Source organism: Gopherus flavomarginatus, chromosome 2 (assembly GCF_025201925.1).
Source record: "Gopherus flavomarginatus isolate rGopFla2 chromosome 2, rGopFla2.mat.asm, whole genome shotgun sequence".
NCBI lineage: Eukaryota > Metazoa > Chordata > Testudines > Testudinidae > Gopherus > Gopherus flavomarginatus.
In genome coordinates, this window is record NC_066618.1 from 247,875,428 (window position 1) to 247,895,130 (window position 19,703).

The 19,703-nt window shown below is 43.5% G+C and overlaps 1 protein-coding gene across 2 annotated transcripts in view; it reads left to right on the plus strand.

Moving 5' to 3' along the window:
• ZBTB10 (zinc finger and BTB domain containing 10) overlaps positions 1–8,814 on the plus strand; it is a 32,059-nt gene extending 23,245 nt beyond the window's left edge. Inside the window, exons 3-5 of one of the 2 annotated variants that reach the window (XM_050940798.1) lie at positions 125–262; positions 3,607–3,782; positions 6,075–8,814. In XM_050940798.1, the coding sequence (XP_050796755.1) occupies positions 125–262; positions 3,607–3,782; positions 6,075–6,380 (620 nt within the window). In that variant the 3' untranslated portion in view covers positions 6,381–8,814. The other variant, XM_050940799.1, reaches the window with a different exon arrangement.
• The last annotated feature ends 10,889 nt before the right edge of the window (positions 8,815–19,703 follow it).

A 19,703-nucleotide genomic window follows, 5' to 3' on the forward strand; every position in this document is an offset into this window, starting at 1 on the left:
ATTTGCCGAATATCACAAGTTAGTCATAAAGCTTTTGAAAAGTTTGTTTAAAAATAACTGTTTAGAGAATTCTCTTCTGTAGAATTTTGTCTGAATCAAGTTAAAAGAACATTACTTGTAACAGGTACTTCAAATGATTTCAAGTATGGACTGTTGCCGGGTACTTCAAATGATTTCAAGTATGGACTGTTGCCGGGTACTTCAAATGATTTCAAGTATGGACTGTTGCCGGAATCTTGGCCAAAAGAAGCTTGGGAAAATGGCAAGTAAATTTTTTTCCCCCTTCATAGCCCTCTTTTTTTGGGGGTTCAATTTCTTGTACTATTTAATGATCGTATAGATTATAAGGCCGAAGGGACTGCTGTGGTCATCTAGTCTGACTTCCTTGAATTTATTCTTGTTATATGAAAGTTTTTAAATCCTGGGTTATAGCAAACTTTCTCTTTGACAATGTCACAGTAGCTTTTCCCAAAGCAAACTATAGCCAGTTCGGGGGGTGTGTTTTTTTTTTGTTTTTTGTTTTTTAAGATTAGGCTCTTACTATCAATTTAGGATAGATGGATTAGCATACAGATAAAATAGATTTGATCTTCAAATATGTAATACTTAACGCTGAAAATTGTCACGCAACATACTAAGTTTTGGTTAGTGCAATTCATATTTCCTTTCAGCATGACTAAAAGCATCTTCTCTTGAGACCCATGTTGGGTGGTCTTGCCCTTCTGGGAGTAACCTCTTTCCCTCCCCCCCCCCCCCCCCCCCCCCCCATCGCTCCCACTGTATAAGATCTAGCTAGGGGGTTAGTTGTAGACATTCTCTGAAGATTTTGAGAATATACAAAGAAGCACTGTCATGTAACAAACATATTAATGATAAAACATACCACTTCTCAATAAAGCAGCTGTTTTAGGAACATACAGGAATGGGTAGTAATATCTAGCCCTTGGGTCTCTTATCGGAACTCAGGATAATATCCTTTCTTCATAAAGCACTGACACTTTTATAGGTGGGGAACTGAGGCAAAAGGAGGTGAAATGACATGCCCACGGTCACATGCCAGTGGCAGAACTGGAAAAAGAACCCAGGTCCCTTAAGTCCCAGTCCAATATTTTATCTACTAGGAGAAACTTCCTCAACATAATAGTTCATGCAGAGTCTTAATGTTACGCTTCAGTTTTGTATCAGCCTCCCCCCTCCACACACACACACTCCGATCCTTGTGGGCGTACATAAGTAAGGCTAAGATTTTGTCAAGGTTATTTTTTGTAAAAGTCATGGGCAGGTCACAAGCAATAAACAATAATTCATGGAGCTTGTAACCTATCTGTGACTTTACTAAAAATAGCCGGGGGCAGGGCTAAATCTTGAGGAGAAATGGAGTCCCATTGGGGGGGGAGAATGACATGCCAAAGCTGCTTCAGCGGGGGGTGCAGCCTCAGGGGTGTGTGTACAGCTCCTGCTCCAGATAGATACAGCTGTGGGATGTGTGGATGGCTCCAGCTGCAGGTGCCCGCCCAAGCCTCGGCCGCATCCAGGAGGGGGTGCATGGCCCAGGGACACTGTGGGGCAGGGGTATGCAGCTCCTGCTATGGGGCTGGGGCATGCAACCCTGGTGGAAGCCGTGGGGCTGGAGGGCAGCAAGGGATGCGCAGCCCCAGCCCTGGATCTGCCGCAGTCGGGGGTTGTGTACGGTCCTGGGATGCTGCGGGACAAGGGCGCGCAGCTCCCAGCTGCAGCCCCTGGCAGAAGCGCAGCCCCAGTTCTGAAGCTAGCCGTGGAGGAGGCCGCAGTGGGCAGGGCCCTGAGATGCTGCGGGACAGGGACACACAGCCCCCGCTGCAGCTCCTGCCATGGGGCTGGGTATGAGCAACCCCAGTGGAAGCTGTGGGGCACAGCACCCGCTCCAGAGCTGGTTGGGGGATAGGGGTGCACAGCCCCAACTGCAGTCCCTCCAACCCCTGCAAACTACAGGGCAGGGGCTGCAGGGTCTTGATTCCAGATATCCAGCTTGTCGTTACGAGCTGTTGCAGCTGGGCAGGGGTGCACAATCCTGCCTCCAGCCCCTGCTTCAGCAGAAGCTGTTGCAGAGGTCCTCCGTGACTAAATCATAGCCATATACATTAGTATTAGACTTTTTTAAATTAAAAATACCCCCAACAAAAATTATCATGGTACTCTTTTTTCTAAGAGGCTGTCGTTTTGCCTTTTAAACATGTAATACCTTGATGCAGGAGTAATCAGTTGTTTCTCTGGAGTCAGGACCTTAACCAAAAAAAATTTGTTACACTACAACAATAATAATGGTAATAAGTAAATAAAAAGATTTTGCAGTCCATTTAAGTGTCTGAAGGTCTGAATTTGGTCTGCAGTCTGCCTACTGATTACCTCTGCCAGGATGCATAAGAGTACAGGTTCAGTCAGTTCTGGAATAAGATTTCTTAAAGGTGACTAGAATTCAAATAGTTAACATTACGAGTCTATAAGATGCAGCAAATGTGAGTGCTCAGCTATTGAAAGCCAAATTTTTGAAGACTAGAAATACTTAAAATCCATCGTACAAATGAATTAAGGCTTTGCCCCAGGGAGTAGTTGTACCTTCTGTTCAGACACATATAAGTCTTTGCTTTCTCCTTCCTGACACCAATGCCACAGAATCCATCTTGTGCATAGCCACATGCCCCTAGAAAACCTGTTTTAAAAGTTTTGGTGGCAGTTACATGCACATGGATTTATCTTGTGTTCCTGTCTTCCCTGGGTGAATAGCCATCCCCCTTCATGGTTCCTGAGTTCTACTCTGTCCAACTGTACCATAGTCATTGGACCCATTCTTTTCCTTTTGTCATATACACTTCTACCCTGATATAACTTGACCCGATATAACACGAATTTGGCTATAACGTGGTATAGTAGCACTCCTGGGGGGCGGGGCTGCGCACTCCAGTGGATCAAAGCAAGTTCGATATAATGCAGTTTCACCTATAACACGGTAAGATTTTTTGGCTTCTGAGGACAGAGTTATCAGGATAGAGATGTAGTAGTGTAGTATCTTAACATTTCTTGTAATTTGGGTTTGTGCATGGCCTTTGAGCTCTACCATCCCTGGCCCATGGGTATAACTAGCTAGCTGTCTTACCTCCTAATGATACCTCAGTTCTTCTCTACCTCATGCTCCAAAACATCTGTTAGTCTATAAGGTGCCACAGGACTCTTTGCTGTCTCTACCTCTAGAAGCTGTATCTGAGCTCTGAATTAGAGTGAAAGAAGAGGAGGGTAAATTAGGTTCTATGGAGACAATACATAAGGAAATCCAATAACAGGGTTTTTTCTCTCAGCTTCAAAGACTTGGTCTTGGGTTCTGGAATCTTTTGTAGGAGAAATGAGACTTCATGGGGTGTCCATATTTTACTAGATAGGCACCTGCAGTCAAATCCTGCTTACTGGGCCTACCATGTCAGTGGACCCTAGGGCAACATTGTTTTGACCTGAGTAACTTTGACATCTGTATGGTGCAAAAGCCTTTTGCGGTTTCAGCTGTACCAGAATGTGTCCGAGGATGATGATGTTTTATTTTGTTCCATTACTGAACGCTGGGACTTTTTTTTTTAGGTGATTCATCTGCTCTAATCATGAACAAACTGAAGTGTCCACACTGTAATTATGTAGCCAAGTACAGAAGAACACTAAAGAGACACTTGCTCATTCATACAGGGGTGAGATCTTTTAGCTGTGACATCTGTGGGAAGCTGTTTACTCGAAGAGAGCATGTAAAAAGACATTCCTTGGTAAGTAACATTTTCTGTATACATCTTTAAAACTCTCAGATGTTTCTTAATCTTTGGTAGAAATGGTTTCGTAAGAGATTTGACATGTGAATAGTGTCTGTTTTACCGTGAAGTAACCAAGTTTGAGTCTACTTGATTCCAGGGCAACTGTCTCTTTAAATTCCCATCTGAAAATCGCACTATTGTCCATGAAATTTGTTTCCAAGGTCTTCCATGTTGATGGCATGAGTATTTTGGGGCAGATGTTCTAGGAGGATTGAGGAAGTGACAGAAAATAAGAGCAGAAATGCATCCTTTTACAGGCTTAGTAGACAAGAAGCCTTCCCTTGATGGGACAGCAGTTGAATATGACATCCTTTCATTCTGTACTACTACTTCACCATTTTCTGCCCAAACTGACAATCCACTAGTCAATTTCTCCCAAGTGTCTTGTTGAAGTTGAAGGAATGTTCATCCAAAGGCCATCCGATGAAGTGAGTATTCACCCACGAAAGCTCGTGCTCCAAAACGTCTGTTAGTCTGTAAGGGCCACAGGACTCTTTCTTTGCTTTTACTGATCCAGACTAACATAGCTATCCCTCTGATACCTGATGGGATGATGTATTATGCACTTTAAAAATCCAAGGTGCGGTGACCAGTGTTTTCAACCTGATGCTGAAAATGAAAACTTGCCTTTGACACTGATTCCGTGTAAAATGCCATTGAACAGTTACACTCACATGGCAAGTTAGTGAGTATCTAAATGGCGATAATCACAGTCCTTCAAGATGAGCTCTTATGTGAGAAACCAGAGATGTTTATATTCTAGGCGTTTTGATTGGTATTTTCTATGTAGTTTACAAGGAATGAGACAGATGAAGTTTCATTTTAATTCTTGGGTTGTATAAACCCTAGGTGCACTAACATTTCAGCTTTAGGGAAGCAATAAAAGCAGGGGTCAAACTGGTAGCAAAAAAGATGGTGCTATTTTTCAAAGTACTACCCTCATAAGACACCACTTGTGGAAGATTGTGTGGTTGCATTTTGAACATCTACAACTTCTCTGGGTGACTTGGGCTTGGCTCCCTCTGTGTGATCCGAATAGATCCACAAGCTCCACTAGGTTGTTTGGGCCTCATTGAGAGGAAGCTCAAGCCCTATTCGGCTTCTTGACTTCGGCGTGGTGTAGTTTCAGTACCACTCTAGACTTTAACTGCAGTCAACAGCTGTTTCTATTAGTCAGTAAGAAAATTTTCATTTGAGGAATGGGTTTGTTGCCCTAGGTATGGGACAAGAGCCTAGTGAGTCTGAACTATGAAAACAACAAAATCCAGTAGTGCTTATAACTATACTGATTCTATGCATGAGTTGAAACTGTATCATCTGCATGGATTTTTATTTTTCTTCATCCTCTGTCTTAGACTGAGTACCAATTTCATTCTTGTCTACAGAGGAAACTTTTTCAGTATAATCTAAGAATTTAAACAGATAGTTATACCAGTATAACCTCTTGTGGGCACACTTGTATTCCAGTATAAGATTGGGTTTTTTGTTTATATTGTGTTGCATGGGAAGGCATTTAAGCTAAACAAAACATTCTTCTTATAAATATCGCACAGTGGTTATGCTGGTATATTTACAGCACTGTAACTGTTAACATATTCCCCTGTAATCAAGGCCTAAATGTTACATGGTGAAATACCTCCCCTCCGACAAATTTCCATCTGGTTTTAAATTGTGTTTCAGTGACTTGTTTGAAAAACTATATTTTCATATTGTATCCTTAAACAATAATGGAATGGTTACAACGCATATTAATTCAGTTTGTATGCATAAGGAGTTCAGTGCCATATACAGGTCTTGAAAATAAAGAAGTGGGAAGCTTTCCTAAGGAAAGAAGGGGCCTACGCCATTAATTTACGCAAGATTAAGCTAATTTATTTTTAGTTTCTAGCCCTTAGAATAACAGTCTTCGAAAAGAGGACTCGGTGTAACTTTATAGCGTCTTTGTTTTCAAGTGTCTGTACAAAACTGTACAGCAGTGAAACGGACAATAATCAAGCCAGTCGTATCCCAACCAGCTGCAAAATCTCTAGGCAGGCAACAGCTAAGGCAGTGAAAATATTGCCTCTCAACCTTCAGAGGCCCTTTCGTCTCACTTCTCAGCTTTTGGCTAGCAAAGTTTGCGTCAAAAACTCTTTTGAGGACCTCAAAACATGAACTGACCTCAAACAATTCATGCAAATTCAGCAAGTTTTTCCAAACGTTGCAAATGTGAGTTTCTTCTAAATAACACTTTCTTTTCCTGTTCAGGTGCATAAAAAGGATAAAAAGTACAAGTGTATGGTGTGTAAGAAGATCTTCATGCTTGCAGCCAGTGTTGGAATAAGACATGGATCTCGACGCTATGGAGTTTGTGTAGACTGTGCAGATAAATCTCAACCAGGAGGGCAAGAGGGAGTAGACCAGGTGCAGGACACAGACTTCCCTAGGGATGAAGAGTATGAGGAAAATGAAGTCGGAGAAGCGGATGAAGAGTTAGTTGATGATGTAGAAGAACAAAATGACCAATCTCGATGGGATGAATCTGGGGAAGTCTGTATGCCTTTAGATGACTGAGGGTGTGTTTAAGGATGCTGCAGTTGGATACTGTGGATTGACAATTTGAGTTCATGGACTGAAGGCTTGCAAAATATGGTACAGGCTGGATGGTAGTTATGTTGCTGTGAAAACTGTAGGGTCAAAGCCTTATAGCAAAAAAGGATTATTAAATTTTTTATGATATTTGCACAGGACTGTACAGCATACAACCATTTGGTTGAATTATACAGAGTCCTCACATCTAGTCAGTTATCAAAAGAAAATGTATTTTTTATTATTTATAGGATATAGCTACTTGGGTCCTATTCAGACATGGTAACTGTACTTATTATGTTACACATTCATGTATCCTTCAACATGAATGAAGAAAATTACAATCTTGTTAGGGAAATACGTGACAGCTTCCCCAAATCCAATCATAGTTTCAGCCATAGAAGTGGCTCTTATTTCCAAGAATAGGGCTTTTCCACACCATTCTTGCATCCCCATTACCCTTAATGGTCTAAACTCCTCAGTAACTGAAATATGCAGTATAGGTAGTACCAACATGCTAATGAAATTGACTTATATCGGTTGGCTTAAGCCAGCCTGTGGTATAGGTGACAAGCACTGGAGAAGATATTGGCATTAATTTACTGACTTGATTTCTTGACAATTTTGAATTTGCAGGAAAGCTATTTCTCCTTCTACAAATGCAGAATAATCACACGAGGAAAAAATGATTAATAATACTGGGGGGATTGTGATTCAATTATGAGTAACTTTTTTTCCTTGCCACTTAGCAAATTTTAGTGTATTAAATTCTTTCTGGCATTGCTGCCTGTTTTAGGTGTATCTTTGTCGGCAGCATTCCCTGTTGACCATCTTTTTTCCTCCAGCGTATACCTCAGTCCAACTTAAAGCTTAACGAATCCCCAAAATGGGGGGAGAGAGTGTCATAGAAATAGTATATGACATCTGACTTTGTTAATTTACAATAAATGCCTGCTTTTGGCTAGTTTTGTTATGCAGTATGAATTGGACACTAGGCTGTTGTGCCCATTGTTATTCATTAAAATGAACACAAGTGATCTAATTTTTTTAATTCTTTTGTATTTTTCTGGGGTGTTTCTAGTGTTTAATGTTCAATTATGTTTAACCTGGCGGCTTAATTTGATGGAACATTTTTAAAAAACAAAACAAAACCAAAAGCAAAGTGATATTCATTTGAGTTCACCATTTAGAATGCTCCGCTCTCAACACTCTTTACTTCAGTTTTTGAGGAGGCATTGAAACTTGAATTTTTGTAGCCATGGACTTTTTTTCTAAACTTGTGATACTGTACCAAATGATTTCAGACCTCTTTCTGAGGGAGGGGAGGGTATTGCACCTTTAGGTTAAACTCCTTCGCTTCATCTAGCCTAATGAATTAGCTGATCATTGGACACTGCATTTGATGTAATACTATGTCACAATGAATAAATATGCACAGCATTTATCATAACACATAGCTAGGCCAGTGTGACTGTACTGTATTAAAAAAATTGAGGGTCCCCATATTTTCAGCTTTTGTTTTAATTTTAAAATGAGTATATTTTCCTATTTTATATCAGGTAACTAAATTAAATTATGCTAGTTGTGTGGAAAACTTTGAACTATGCTTTGATGGACAGAATCTTAATGGTGCTCCATCTGATCAAAGTTGGTATGTATTTAAAGAGACAAGCTTTACTGTTGTCCTTCTATTTCAGTAGAACAGTGAATTAATGTTAGACATTGCTGGATGAAACTGAGATAAGTTGAACTACAGTTATATGGGTATTAAAAAAGGCATCTTTTTTATCATCCAGTTGTTTCATGGGTAGTTTCCACAGCACTATAAACCTGACAGATGACTAGGTTTTTTTTTTTAAACTGAAGAATCCATCTTATTCTCATTCTAGACTGAAATGTGTAATTCTGGTGGGGTCCAAAGTAGAAATTAGTTGGGCAAAGATCCTATGAAAAAGTATTTTAAACGTTAAAAGTAATGTTCTGCTTTGTGAATATGTAAGTATAGCATAAAGACTTTTTTCATCCCATTTATCCCCTTTAAAACCATAGTTTACAATTGGTAGATCTGTCTATATATATATATAATATATATACATATGAAATTCACCTAAATCTGCTTTATTAGAATACAGCTCACTTAATGCTTAGAAACTGGACCTGGCTTTACATTCTTAATGTATTTTACTTTTTTCTCAAGGTATGAACTTATTCTCTTGAAACTGAATCTTCTTTTACTACTTAAATCATTTATGTATATCTGGTAAATTATGACCAAATTTGTTGTTAGATTGCATACAGTAAATTGAAATATACACTTGGTACACTACAGAATTGTTGTGCTTTTGTTCTGGTTATAGTTTGAAAAACAGGGTTTAATATAGATTGAGTGTAACTTATAAATATTCAAACATTCTTATAATTGATTGGCCTTAGACTCTTCTGTTATATTGTGACAATCTTTATATGCTTAGTAACATTTAACTGTTTGTCAGAAATTCTGTTTTCTTAATGTAATGTGAGAAGCTCTTTAGTCATCTGGTGTGAAATAGGTAAGTACTGGAGATGCGCTGCTTCAGAACATGGTTTAAAACCTGAATACTCTGAGTTGGTTGTCGTTGAATATTTTTCATTTTAAATAAATGATAAAGTAATTGGGGGCTGTGATTTAGTAGAACAGTGAGTAGAAAAGTGACACAGTGGGTTTGTTTAGCCACCTTTATATATTCTAAAGAAGTAAAGAAGGACACATACCTTTCCTTTTGCAGGCTTCCTATAGTGCAGAATGGATTTTTTATTTAGTAAAGCTGTGATGACTGCTCTTTAGAAACTCATGTAGGGCATTTCTTTTTAACCCCTTGTGAGGCAGGGTGATAACATAGGATGCAGACACAATTTTGATTAGTAATTTCATTCTCATCAAACTTTTAGCTACAGCTAAAATAGATTAAAACTTGTCATAAATTGCTTAAACATCTATGTACACACACACATTAATGGCATACAGTGCCCCAGGAGCATCTTAACTGTAATGTTAAAGGTCTGATTTTTCCGTCACACAAGAAATTCACGGTTAATCTGTTGTAGGAGTTAATCCATCATTTTTTCCCTTAAGTGAACTTAGTCTTTGTCTGAGTTCTGGAGACGGATATACATGATCCTCAATAGATATAGCACAGGCAGCAGGAGTTTGCTACCAGTCACAATAGTAACACTTTTTTTCCTCTCTAAATGAATACCATACATCACAGCTCTGTTTTTATAGCTTGATACTACCTGAACCTTTTATTTCCATTTTGAGAAGAATGGTTACCAGCCGATAACTTTTTTCTTTAAGTCCTGGACTCCAGCCTCCAATGAACTTCGTGTCTCCCAACAGCTGGCTTAAATCTGTCCACCTGAGAAAAGCTTTGTTTGTTGTTTGACATTGGCTTTAAATTGGTAAGTAGAGCTCTCCTTAATAGAGTAGAGATGGCTTATTTTTTTTCACTTGTCTTTCAGATTCTTAATTCTGGTCAGCCAGAGTTGGGGGAGGTGCTTTACTATTTAATATGCCTCCAAAGTACTGGTGTTGAAACTTCTTGCTTCTCTAAGGGCATGGCTATGCTTGCAGATGTAGAGAGCTCTGGAAGTGAAACCAGCCCTCAGACAGCAGCAGGGAAAGCGCTGCTGTGTGTTCACACTGTCGGCTGCAAGCGCAGTAGCGTGGCCACATTTGCGGCACTTGCAGCAGCGTTGGGAGCAGTATGTTATGGGCAGCTATCCCACAGAGCTCCTCTTCCCATTCTGGCACTGTGGCTTAGGGAGGAGGGGGAGCGCAGTGCCAAATCCTGGATCCTGTCCCAGTGCCCCATGATGCATCGCTTCGCATCCCAGCAATCCCTGTGCTTCTGTCCCCACCTGGCACAATCTTGCAACAGTTTTTGTACTGCACATTCTGTCTTACCTTTTGGTCTGTGGGAATGGATCTTGAACTTGTGAGGAATTTGCTGATGGGTCTTGCCAGCACATCACAAATTGCAGTCAAGTTACTCCTTAAGCTACGAAGTGACAATGAGGAGTCCAACGATGATGACATGCATAACGCATATGACATGAGATTGCTTGTGGCATTCACAGATATGCTCACAACAGTGGAATGCTGCTTTTGGGCTTGGGAAACAAGCACTGAGTGGTGGGATCACATTGTCATGCAAGTCTTGGATGACTAGTGGTGGCTGCGGAACTTTTGGATGAGGAAAGCCACTTTCATGGGACTGTGTGTGCTGAACTCATCCCTATCCTGCGGCACAAGGACACGAGATTGAGAGTTGCCGTGCTGGTGGAGAAGTGTGTGGCTATTGCAGTGTGGAAGCTTGCAACTCCAGACAGCTACTGATCGGTCACTAACCAGTTCGGAGTGGGAAAATCAACCATTGGAATCGTGTTGCTGCAAGTGTGCAGGGCCGTTAATTGCATCCTGCTCAGAAGAACCGTGACTCTGGGCAATATGCATGACATTATGGCTGGCTTTGCACAAATGGGTTTCCCTAACTGCGAAGGGGCGATAGATGGGGGACACATTTCAATTCTGGCACCAGATCACCTAGCCTCAGAGTACATAAACCAAAAGGGGTATTTCTTGATGTTTCTCGAGACGCTTGTGGATCACTGTGGGCATTTCATGAACATGAAGGCTGATGCACGCAGCTTTCGGAACACAGGCCTATTCAGAAAGCTGCAAGCCGGGACTTTCTTCCCAGACCAGATCACCATAGGGGAAGTTGAAATGTCCATTGTGATCCTTGAGATACCACTTATCTTTTAATGCCGTGGCTCATAAAACCCTACACAGGGAGCCTTGATGTGAGCAAGGAGCGGTTCAACAGGGTGAGTCAGTGCAGAATGACTGTGGTGTGTGCTTTTTGGCCATTTAAAGGGATGCTGGCGTTGTCTGTATGGGAAGCTGGACCTGGCCGATGACGACATCCCCATGGTTGTAGCCAAATGCTCTACCCACTATAACATTTGTGAAGGGAAGGGTGAAAGCTTCACTCAGGCATGGATCATGGAGTTTCAACACCTGGAGGCTGAATTTGAACAGCCAGAAACCAGGGCTATTAGTGGGGCCCAGCGCAGGGCTGTAAGAATTAGGGATGCCTTGAGGGAGAAATTTTGATGCTGAGAGGCACCAGTAATGTTTGGTGCCCTGCACAGGAGTGAAGTGCAGTGGTTCCAGTGCTAGTAGACATATGTTTGTTGCTTATGATGCACTAACTTTCAGTGCCTTTTCTTTTCCTGGGCTATGCTGTCTTTTACTTAATGCAATAAAAAGTTTTCAAAGCCTGAAAATTTTAATTTTAATTGAAAAGAAATGGAACTTCTGGGGACACACATGGCATGATGCATCTGCTGTGTGGGAGGAGGGAAAGGGGTGGGGTGGGGAACGGGACAATCACAGATTTGAATATGTCCTGTTATAGTCAGCCTTCCTGTCTGGAGTGCCATGTAATGAGTGCTGCACTTCAGGCTGGCTAAAAGGCATGGTGATGGGGGTTGAGTGCAGTAGGTAAGGGTCATAGTTTGCAGGGCTGAGTGGTGAAGCTGCAGGTGTTGGAGGCAGCTGGTGCCAATAAGAAACCAGATGTTGGGGAAAGTGGGTTGTCGGTGACATGGGATACAAGGGAAAGAGCTTTGGGACAAGGGGTGGGGGGTGGGGCTGGGAGCAGGCATAGATCTGCTCCATCTGCAGTGCTGTAAGTACCTGCATAGAGTCCATTTGGTGTTCCATAATGCTTAGGAGCTGCTCTGTGTGGTTTGTTGCCGGTGATCTGCATTCTCCTGGCTGAGCTTCCTTTCGGTCTCCCACTACTACTGTACTTTTTGATTTTCAGTAAGGGGCTGCTGCATGATCTCATGCAGAAGGTCCTTCTTGCTTCTTTGTGGATGCTTCCTGCTTCTTTGCAGCCTTTCAGCTGTTGATAACCAGGACGGCTGGGATCTCCAGGTTGTATCTGTAAAGTCAAAATGCAACATTTAAGAGGCAGCATTGTTCATACTAGACAGAGCAGTGATTCAGCCGAATTTAGACAAACACAGTGCACACAATAGGAGAAAGTGCCCATCCCATAGCAAGCGCACATAACCCACAAGAGCCCCAAAATGGGGAGTAACCACAGGGGCAAGGAGGAATAATTATTTCAGGGCTGTACTGTCCTCTGGGGTTCTATGCCTTGGGGAGAGCCAACAGCTGCAGGGGGCCCCTGTACTGAACTGTTCCCACATTTTCCACAGGATGAGTTCATCCTGGAAGATATCTCGTTGGTGAGGGTGACCTGGGAAGCAAGGGAGGGTCTTCTACTACAATGTGTCTCCTGTCCTGGCTCATATGCAGCTTGCCTGTGTGCAGCAATGGTCCCCTTGCCCATCACTGCACAGTGGCATGGACATGTTAGCCTTACCGGGACAAGGAGCACAGTAGCTTTGCTAAGGAACCTGCACAAGCAGATTGCCCAGTTTCTGCATGAGACCTTGGATGAGATCACTGAGGCCGATTACTGCAATGTGAGAGGGCACATTAGTGCCCTATTCTGCATCTAGTCATGCATGCAGCCCTACCCCTTCTTTCTGCAACCCTCGCACCAAGAGCCTGCACCAAACAACTTCCTTCCCAAAATAAAAGCCACTTACCAGGCACCTCCTCTGCTGTTTGTCCTTCCACAAGCATTGTCCACTGCGACTGGCTGCCTTCCTCCTGGCTCAAAAACAGCTCCTGGCTGCATGCATCTAGGGATGCTGGGCTGTCCTCTGGCTCTGGGCCCCTCTCCTCAGCACCCTTGCTCCCACTTTCTTCCTCCTGCCTTATTGAATCTGGGCTGCCACTGCCTCTGAAATGTCCATGGTGCACTTCAGAGTGGTGGTGGGGTTGCCCCCAAGCATCTCATCCAGCTCTTTGTAGAAATGGCAGGTCATTGGCGCAGCACCGAAGTGGCGGTTCGCCTCCTGCGCTTTGTGGTAGGCATTCTGCAACTCCTTCATTTTAACCCTGCACTGTACTGCATCCTGGTCATGGCCCCTTTTTATCATGGCCCTTGATATCTGCCCATAGGTATCATAATTCCTATGGCTGGAGTGCAGCTAGGACTGGACAGCCTCCTCCCCCCAAACACTGAGGTCCGGCACCCCGCCATTGCTCCATACTGGGGATTGCCTGGCACATGGAGGAATGGTCACCTGGAAAGATGCGCTGAGAGCACTACACGCCTTGCTGAGCAAACAGGAAGGAGAATTTAAAGGGAAGGTCTGACATCACCTGAGGGCAGGGCAGTAGAGTTCAAAGTGATGACTAGAGTGGCTAGAACAGGCATTGTGGGACACTGCATGGCTGCCAATCAGAGCGCATTAATAGACCAAGGTGTCCACACTGGCACCACGGTGCTGGAGCCAGGGCGCAGCAAACATTATGCCTCTCGTAGAGGTGGATTACCAGGAGCTCTCCAGCTGCAGAGTCCGGGCACTCTATGTGCATTGCCTTTGTGGATGTGTCATGAGTTAGGGGCTGATTTAATGCTCTCCAACTCGCAAGTGTAGCCAAGGCCTAAGATTCCTTCCTCAACAACTTGGCTCGGGACATTTTGATGGAAGAACTGCCTCCAAAAGAATGAGACCAGAATACTTGGCACTTCTAAAATGTCTGTCATCTAAGGTTCTTATAATTCCTTGAAACATAAAGAAAAGCTTCTGCATCTGTGCTTAGACTCTACATTAATCTAGATAACAACTTGTGACCAACCTGCTTACCCTGTAATCAGAAGTCTATTTAGAGATGGATGAAGGTTGTTGCCTATATGACAGCGAGGCAATTTCCCTCTTTCCCACAGCACTCAAGTGTATTCCACTAGAGACCTGACTACATCCTGGGAAGCGCTCATACATCTACCAGGGCTTGCAGATCTGCAACAAAGACATCCCATCATACATTCTTGCTGCTACAACAAAACATTTGTCTGTACATTTAGCTTATCTTTAGGAGGTGGAATTTGTGTGTGGTGATTTGATAGCAATAAGATTTATCATAGCACCCGGTGGTGTTCTGGAACTTCTATTCAGACTGACTAGGAGTGATAGGAGGAAAACTGGCAATTAGAAAGTATATTCATCAAGTGTCTAACTGGGCCAGTCTAGGGCCTTGTCTACACTATAGAGCTAAGTATCAGAGGGGTAGCTGTGTTAGTCTGGATCTGTAAAAGCAGCAAAGAATGCATCTGATGAAGTGGGTATTCACGAAAGCTCATGATCCAAAACGTCTGATCTATAAGGTGCCACAGGATTCTTTGCTGCTACTATAGAGTTAAGTTGACATAAATTACCTTAAGTCAACCTATTTGTGCATGGTCTGTCCTCAGATTATGCTCAGATTTGTCTCAGGCTGACATAAGCGCCCTCTTACGAGGTAACACTCCCACCTCCTTGAACAGTGTAGAGTCATGGTCGACCTACTGAAGTTAACGGAGTGAGAGTGTAGACAGTGCATGACCTTTGTCAGCCCAAACAGTCATCCAGTAGCTGTCCCATTCCCTGTGACAGTCACAGTCACAATTGTAAAGTCACATTGCGCAGAGATCACAGAGCAGAAACCACCTCCCCCCTTGTGTTTTTGAAATGCCTTTCCTTAATTGTCCGCTTTGGCTAGCACATCTTGCAGCTTATCCTTGTGGGCAAGTGCTCAACAATGCCAGCTCCATGTACTGCCGGGAAAAGATGGAAGGTATTGGATCTCCTGGGCTTGTGGGCAAAAAGGCTGTGCAAGCACAGCTATGGACTAGCTGTAGGAATGTGGACACCCACAAGCAGTTTGCAGGGGGGAAGAAGGAAAAGGGATATGGTGGGATCAGCAGCAGTGCTGCCTGAAAGCAGAAGAACTTAGCCGGGGATACCACAAGGTCAGGAAGGCCAACAATAGATCTAGTGCTGCCCTGCAGATCTCGTTTTGCAACTAACTTCTTGTCATATGTGATGGGGACCCCATCAGTGCCCCCACAGACAACTGATGAGCCCAAGACACCCCTCCTCTGAATGGGGACAGGAGTGGGATGTAGCAGGGGATTCCGTGCTGCCAGTCAAGATCTGAGACTTTTTGCCACAGTCTAGCCTGTCTCTCTCCCTCTTTACCCCCCCTTGCCCCCGACAAGCGCAGAGAAGCCCAGTGAAGGGGAAGGGAACTTGGGTAAGTGTGTGCATGCATTTTTTTCTTACAATATTTAAATATGATACCCATCCCGTCCCCAAATTAACAAGACACAGGTGTAAACTTCATGATTTTACTCATATGAGAAGAGGTAGAGGTAGATTGGCATTTGCTTTTCATTCCCTTGTTGAGTTGTGGGGATGGAGGCATGTGGAGCACTTTAATGTACATTGGGATGTCCCTCTTATCCTGAGAGATACTCTGCAATCCTTACTCCTGGGGGAATTTTGCGCCAATAATTAAATCTGTGCACAATATTTTAAAATTTTGCATATTTTATTTGTTAAAATAACACAGTATAATCAAGCCAGTTTCAATTATTTTGGTAACTTATTTCAAAATACATGTCAGTATGTCTCTAACAATTCAGACAACAAGTCAGTATGTCTCTAACAATTCAGACAACAAAAGAGATTCAGGAAATGTGTTTTTGACAGATTCCTTACTAGGCATATTAATACAGAACTTTAAATGAATGATTACTCAACCTACAGTACGGAACTGTATTTCCCACACCCCTCAGAAGCAGTTCGAAGGCTTGGGGGGAGTTGGAGTAAAGGAGGAGCTGAGTGAGAGGGAAGTAATTGCTGGGAAGAAGCATGGGAGTGAACCTGGAAGGTTGGGTGTGGGTGGGAAAAGTATGAACGGGTTTGCGGGGAGGAGGGGGGAAGACAGGTGGAGGGGAGGGATTGTTAGGGAGCCTCCCCCATGCTGACCCCTAGACTCCCAATTAGTCAGGCACATCTACTGTCCCCATGTGTCCTTGCACCCCAATTCAGCTGCAGCCCACCCCCCATCTGTCACTGCAGGACACGTGAATTCAGCATGTGCTCAGTAACGCACAATTCCCCCAGGCATAAATCCTCTCACAAGGGTTTCTGGGGATGACTGCCTTATTTCTTCCTCCACAATAGGACACTTTCCCATACCATTCTATGGTGAGTTCGGCTTGCACCATTCCTGTAAACAGATTAGTGATATACAGGCCCAGGCAGCTTTAGGTTGCTGGTAGCAGCTGTATTCTTTGTGCCTTTAGCTGATCTCTCTTCCAGGAGGATCATAAAGTCACCACTCTGTGAAAATAGTGGCAGTATTCAGCATCATTGCCCTATGTTCTTTCCCATGGAACAGCAACTGAAATCGTATAGCTTTGTGCAACCGAAAATCCTGCCCTTGCCACTGTTGGGCCACACTCTCCATGGTTGGAGCTGGAGGGCAGTGCTGAGCCAAGGCACATCAAAGCTGAAGTGTCAAGCTTTTTTTATTAAAATTGCCTATGGGAATAAGGGAGTGGAGTCTTGAAATGTATCTTACCTTTTCCATTGTGACTATAAATCCAATGGCACGTCTGTTTTTATCAGCAGCCCTTGGGGTGGCTGTCTTCTGCCCCCTTGATATCCACAGAACATCTGACCCTGATGAGGATGAGAAAGAGGACTAGGCAGGACACGTTCTGTGAGATCCTGCATGCCAGTGCTGCATTGGACCATGAACAAAAGGCTTGAAGAGCTAATATGCCCAACAGCATGGATAAGGAAAGAGGACAGGAAAAAGGCCCAAAAATCCCAGGAGAGGTAAATGCAACACCTTATCAGACAGCATACCCAAATGCTGCAAACCTTGATTGGGTCCAAACCCTTGACCCTTTGCAGTCCTTGGAGAGCTCTATGGTTGCTGCTTACTACACTCCCTGCAACATTCCTAGTGGCATTGTGGGCTGCATTCTTACCTTGAGCACTCCATGGTGGGAGAAGGGAAGGTGTCAAGGTTCCTTCCCCACTCTGAACTTGAGGGTACAAAGGTGGGGACCTGCATGGACACGTCTAAGTTTAATTACTAGCTTAGATCTGGTAACTCTGCCGCCATCCAGAAATTTTCAGTGTCTGGATCACTTGTCCCCACCAAAAACCTTCCCCTCCCTGGGCAGCCTTGAGAGGCTTCACCAATTCCCTGGTGAACACAGATTCAAACCCCTTGGATCTTAAAACACGGAGAAATTAACCATCCCCCTTCCTTTCCCCCCACCAATCCCTGGTGAGTCCAGCTCCAATCCCCTTGGATCTTAAAACAAGGAAAAATCAATCAGGTTCTTAAAAAGAAAGCTTTTAATTAAAGAAAGAAAAGTAAAAAAAAATCATCTCTGTAAAATCAGGATGGAAAAATACTTTACAGGGTACTCAGATTCATATAGCCCAGAGGAACCCCCTCTTGCCTTAGGTTCAAACTTACAGCAAGCAGAGGTAAAATCCTCTCAGCAAAAAAAGGACATTTACAAGTTGAGAAAACAAAAAGAACTAATCCACCTTGCCTGGCTGTTACTTAAAATTTTGAAACATGAGAGACTGATTCAGAAAGATTTGGAGAGCCTAGATTGACGTCTGGTCCCTCTTAGTCCCAAGAGCGAACAACACCTAAAACAAAGAGCACAAACAAAGACTTCCCTCCACCAAGATCTGAAAGTATCTTGTCCCCCCATTGGTCCTCTGATCAGGTGTCAGCCAGGTTTACTGAGCTTCTTAACCCTTTACAGGTAAGAGACATTAACCCTTAACTGTTTATGACACGCCCCCCAAATCTCAGACAGTGTGGAACCACACTGGCTGTGATTTCTTCCTAGAACTTTAGAATGAACAGACAAATAAAACACATGCACCTTTACATATACTACTAATTATGTAAAACTACAAGATTTTCTACATTTCAAGGACAATTTTTAACCAGTTGATTCTGGGAAACTTTCACATGAGAGTGCATCAGCTACTTTGTTAGAAGCTCCTGAAATGTGCTGAATTTTGAAATCAAAATCTTGGAGAGCTGAACTCCATCAAAGCAGTTTTTTGTTGTTTCCCTTGGCAGTATGAAGCCACTTCAGCACAGCATGGTCAGTATGTAGCTGGAAACGCCATACCCAAACTTATGGGCATAGCTTTTCCAGGGCATACACAATGGCGTAGCATTCTTTTTCACTGATTGACCAGTGGCTTTCCCTCTCGGACAGTTTCTTGCTGAGAAACACGACAGGATGAAATTCTTGATCCAGTCCTTCCTGCATTAAAACTGCTCCTACACCACATTCAGATGCATCTGTAGTTAAAAGGAATGGTTTGTCAAAGTCTGGGGCCCTTAGCACAGGGTCAGACATGAGTGTTGCCTTAAGCTGGTTAAAGGCCTTCTGACACTCGTCAGTCCACTTACCTGCATTTGGCTGGGTCTTTCTGGTCAGGTCTGTTTAGTGGAGCAGTGATTTGGCTGTAGTGTGGTACAAATCGCCTGTAATATCTGGCCAAGCCTAAGAAGGATTGGACCTGTTTTTTTGACTTTGGGACAGGCCACTTTTGGATAGCATCCACCTTGGCCTGTAGGGGAGTTATTGTTCCTTGACCCGCCTGGTGTCCAAGGTAAGTCACTCTGTTTTGGCCTATTTGACACTTTTTAGCCTTAAGTTAGTCCTGCCTGCCTGATGCGCTTGAAGACTTTTTCCAGGTGCTCCAGGTGTTCTGCCCATGAATCAGAAAAAGTATCCACATCGAGGTAGGCAACTGCATATTCTCCCAATCCTGATAGGAGACCATCTTCAAGTCTTTGGAAGGTGGCAGCTGCATTTCGCAGCCTGAAAGGAAGCACATTAAATTCATACACCCCTGCATGGGCGATGAAGGTGGACCTTTCTTTGGCGGGTTCATCTAACGGTACTTTCCAGTACCTCTTGGTTACATCTAAGGTAGAGATGAACTAGGCACATCCCAATTTCTTCAATAGGTCATCGGTGCGTGGCATTGGATAGTTGTTGGGATGAGTGACAGCATTTAGCTTACGGTAGTCCACACAAGCGTATTTCCCCATCTGGTTTGGGAACTAGAACCACTGGAGATGCCCATGCACTGTTAGAGTGGCAGATTATACCCATCTGTAGCATGCTTTGGATCTCCCATTCTATAGCAGCTTGGGCATGAGGAGACACCTGGTAGGGTGGGGTTCTAATTGGGTGAGCATTACCTGTGTCCATGGAGTGGTATGCCCGTTCAATCCATCCTGGGGTGGCTGAGAACATTGGGGCGAAGCTAGTGCACAGCTCGTTGATCTGT